This window comes from Panulirus ornatus, chromosome 50 (genome assembly GCF_036320965.1).
Source record: "Panulirus ornatus isolate Po-2019 chromosome 50, ASM3632096v1, whole genome shotgun sequence".
Taxonomy (NCBI): domain Eukaryota; kingdom Metazoa; phylum Arthropoda; class Malacostraca; order Decapoda; family Palinuridae; genus Panulirus; species Panulirus ornatus.
The window spans coordinates 12,955,925-12,960,219 of record NC_092273.1 but is presented as its reverse complement, the minus strand read 5'-3'; the positions used below and the strand labels follow the sequence as shown (position 1 = coordinate 12,960,219).

Genomic DNA, 4,295 nt, shown 5'->3' with positions numbered 1-4,295 from the left:
CAGGACAAAAGCTAAACACGTCGACAAACAGATACGAAAGAAAAAAAAAAAAGTGAAAAGTTTTAGGAAAAATAAAACGAGAGTGGGTTTAACACCTGACGTGAGTGTCATACACATATATAACACCTGACGTGAGTGTCATACAGGTATGTAACACCTGACGTGAGTGTCATACAGGTATGTAACACCTAACATGAGTGTCATACAGATATGCAACACCTGACGTGAGTGTCATACAGGTATGTAACACCTGACATGGGTGTCATACAGATATGTAACACCTGACATGAGTGTCATACAGATATGTAACACATGACTTGAGCATCATATACAGGTATGTAACACCTAACATGAGTGTCATACAAATATATAACACCTGACGTGAGCATCATATACAGGTATGTAACACCTGACATGGGTGTCATACAGGTATGTAACACCTGACGTGAGTGTTATACACATATGTAACACCCGACGTGAGTGTTATACATATATGTAACGCGTCGAGCCATGTATGCACACCATCTCACATCACAGGCGGTGCAAAGAAAACACCCTGCAAAACTCCATGACTCTCACTTCACGTTTAAAAACATTTCTTTGTACAACGGAGGATCAACGAAATGCATCGTTTGGAAATGACGGAGGATCAACGAAATGCATCGTTTGGTAATGACGGAGGATCAACGAAATGCATCGTTTGGTAATGACGGAGGATCAACGAAATGCATCGTTTGGTAATGACGGAGGATCAATATCTGTTTATGGAGATGTATAGGTATGTATATTTGGGTGTGTGGACGTGTATGTATATACATGTGTATGTGGGTGGGTTGGGCCATTCTTTCGTCTGTTTCCTTGCGCTACCTCGCTAACGCGGGAGACAGCGACAAAGCAAAATAAATGAATAGATAATTATATGGAGAGACACGAGTGTCATTAACATTTGATATCATATTCAGTGCATAGACAGTGATACATATCATGTGGATATTAAGGTGAGAGTTTAGGGAGTTGTGGAAATACATGACTGAATCTATGATTCAATTGATTATTATTCATGCATTCCTAAGTCCACTGTTAAGGGGTTCCCGCAGGCTGCGCACCAATCAGAAGTAGGGAAATGTTGAATTCATTTCGAACGAGAAGTTTCTACGACGAGACTGCTTGTCTCCTAAAGCCTAAATGTTCCAGCCTCGCGAAAGGTAACTATCTCTATCTATCTACCTCTATAGATAGATAGAGAGATAGAGAGATAGAGATGTAACTCCCATTCTTAAGACACGAAACACTTATCCCTTAACTACCGTACGCGAACAACGACACAAGATCACCACACTTGACCTACAGGCCCGACCCTTGGATGTAACCACCTCCCTCTTTCCTTACTACGTGGATCTTGAAAGAGGAGATTTCTATACTGTGTCAGGAAAGTAACTTGTAACTCAAATGCATCAGGAAAGTAACTTGTAACTCAAATGCATCAGGAAAGTAACTTGTAACTCAAATGCATCAGGAAAGTAACTTGTAACTCAAATGCATTCCTGAAAGCTATCAAATTCGGCTACGACCTCGTTGTTTTTCCTCTGAATATAAAAGTAAAATGACAGGATGAAGACTGCGTCGAGGGTGAGCCCCCAGACTAGGCTAATCTTATTCATGAGGTGTGGGGACATGGGACAAGCAGAGGAGCGCCACTGAGGTGGAGGAGGACGAGGACACGGGGAACCCTGTCTTATCCAGCACTGTTGTCGTGGGAGTTCCTGCTTCGTCAGGCGTTGCACGTCGCAAGCTGATGAAGACGGTTCGCTGCTAGGCGACCTCGTACGCGCCTGGGCATTTTCTACTCCCACGAACTTCGAGGCTTCGGTCGCTGTTGTCTCCCTTCAGCGTGTCGTAGCGTGCCGCAATTGCGTGTGGTCGCTCAGCGTCAGTGACGAGTCTATACTGAAGGTCCACCAGCCAGTGGAAGACGAAGAAGAGGAAGAAGCGGAGGATGAAGTAGAAGAACCACACGTCGATGGCCTTGGGGGAAGCGGTCTCCGGCAAGGTGCTCACTGCCTGTTGAGATGATTACACACCAGTTACCGGTCAACATCAGAGCGTAGCTTGCACAGGCCAAAAAACATCTCTAACAACCCATGAAGCTAATTACCAGGATACGTGAGGACTCTGTAATTAGAGACATTCAACTTTTTATGACTAGTAATTAATTATGTTTTATACTTCGTGCTATCATAGTGGTAACCATCACGAATTAATAGCATTACAATAACTCAAAATTATATAGCTTTTCAGTTATATATAAGACTTGTGCAGTAGTCAGCTCACATGTGTGAGACCATATTTCTAAAATGATAGAATTTCATAATCCAATCACAGAATTAGAATTAGCTTAACAATGTCCATTTTTCCCACGTATGTTTGTGTATATTATGAGTGAATGATATAAAAACAACCCTTGCAATCAGAAAATACAAAAGTACAGACTTAAGAGGGTTATTTTGAGTTGTGATAAGTTATTTTGAAGTTGTGATAAGTTATTTTGAAGTTGTGACAAGTTATTTTCAAGTAGTGACAAGTTACTTTGAAGTAGTGAGAGGTTATTTTGAAGTAGTGACCAGTTATTTTGAAGTAGTGACAGGTTGTCTTGAAGTACTGACAGGTTATTTTGAAATACTGACAGGTTATTTTGAAGTTATGACAGGTTATTTTGAAGTAGTGACAGGTTATTTTGAAGTACCCACAGTTGTGTGATCAAATGATCACGACTTTGATTTTTCATGTATGTATCACTGATTTTGCTTCGTGTCGGATGTGTGTGTACTGCTCAGGGTGACGAACTACAATGCGCTGTGTTGTGAAGCACAAATGCCAGTCCATTGTGCTGCCTGGTCCTCACATATACATCACAGGATTCATTATAAAAGATAAAGTTATGTGGATCTGTCATTCACTCATTTTGTTTTTTCTGGTCACCCATCAATAACTGACGGTGGACACAAGAGGTCCCCTAACTCACTTCCAGTCTGAATTGACGGCTAAAAATCTGGACTAATAGATTTATGTTGTCTGTCACACTCCTGGGGGTTTTGTCCTGTCGAAATAGTTAAGTCTTTGTTGTCATCCTGTGCTCTGTTTGTCTTGCAGTACTCGAAACTCTGTGTCCCGAGATCTTCCCAAATCTCATACATATCATCTTTCAAGATGGGGCACCGATACTCGGTTCGTATTGTCGTAGCTAACTCTATAAAACGCGTCCGGGCAGACATGAGCTTTCAAAGAGCGAGGGAAGGGGTGGGTGGTGGTACAGGAATACCATTCAAAACCATAGATAGAAAGGCAGTTCAAGATATGTGGAGGAGGAGGGGTGTGGTGTTTTTTCTCCTCCACGCAGGGATGTGTGTGTGTGTGTACTTGAGCGATGCCCCTGCCTCACCTGGGAGAAGAGAGCAGCAACGACTATAAGGAGGGTCACCGATGTGGACGTCCTCTCGTCGAACTTGTGGAGCGGGTAAGCCACGAACGTCAGATGCCCCAGGAAGCATAGCACTAAGCAAGGGCCGATGACGGAGAGGAGGAAGGCCTCGCTATGTCTCTTCAGCATCAGCGCCACTGCTACCTCCTGCACCTACAAGGTAGCAGGGAGAGAACGCGGTGTGTGTGTGTATATATACATAACGCAGGAAACAACAAGACCCATTGAATCCCATAGTGTCACATAAAGTCATGCTTTTCATCATGGAAAGATTGTATATACTCTTAGGGCCAGTCTGTTGTTAAGGTACGAGAGGCAGTCATAAGAACCAGACAGTTATCTGTCGTTACAAGATTAGACTCGACAGTGTCAAAATCTTGTATCGTCCCTATTTTTTTCCTTTTTTTTCTTTTTTTACGTTGTCGTAAAACTTCCCTCAAGTCTTAAACCTGTAGGAACAGATTCTTCTTTTGTGCTTCCACCACATTCTGCCCGAAAGCAAAAAGAGGAAATCAGTTAAAACAGTTACACAATCATCCTTACCTAGAGCCTTCAGTGTCTTTGTTTTACCTAGTTCAACACACACACAACACACACACACACACAACACACACACACACACACACACACACACACACAACACACACACACACACAAACACACTTAGCCCAGTTGGAGATCACCCGAGATGATCTCCGAGTCTCTATGGTGCTGTGGGCTCAGCACTGGGATCAACCAATCTCACAGAACTCGTGTTCGATACCCGGACAAGACACCACTTAAGGTAACCGACGTACCGGCCTCTCCTCCTCCTCCT

The 4,295-nt window shown here is 43.0% G+C and overlaps 1 protein-coding gene across 1 annotated transcript; it reads right to left on the bottom strand.

Annotated features, from left to right (window-relative positions):
• Window positions 1–899: 899 nt before the first annotated feature.
• Window positions 900–3,626, bottom strand: LOC139764441 (gamma-aminobutyric acid receptor alpha-like). The gene is made up of 3 exons (XM_071690993.1): window positions 3,440–3,626; window positions 1,228–2,061; window positions 900–1,195 (listed from the first exon to the last, which is right to left on the bottom strand). The coding sequence occupies exons 1-2, from the start codon at window positions 3,605–3,607 to the stop codon at window positions 1,813–1,815; spliced, it is 417 nt and encodes a 138-aa protein (XP_071547094.1). The 5' UTR covers window positions 3,608–3,626; the 3' UTR covers window positions 900–1,195; window positions 1,228–1,812.
• Between the last annotated feature and the right edge of the window lie 669 nt (window positions 3,627–4,295).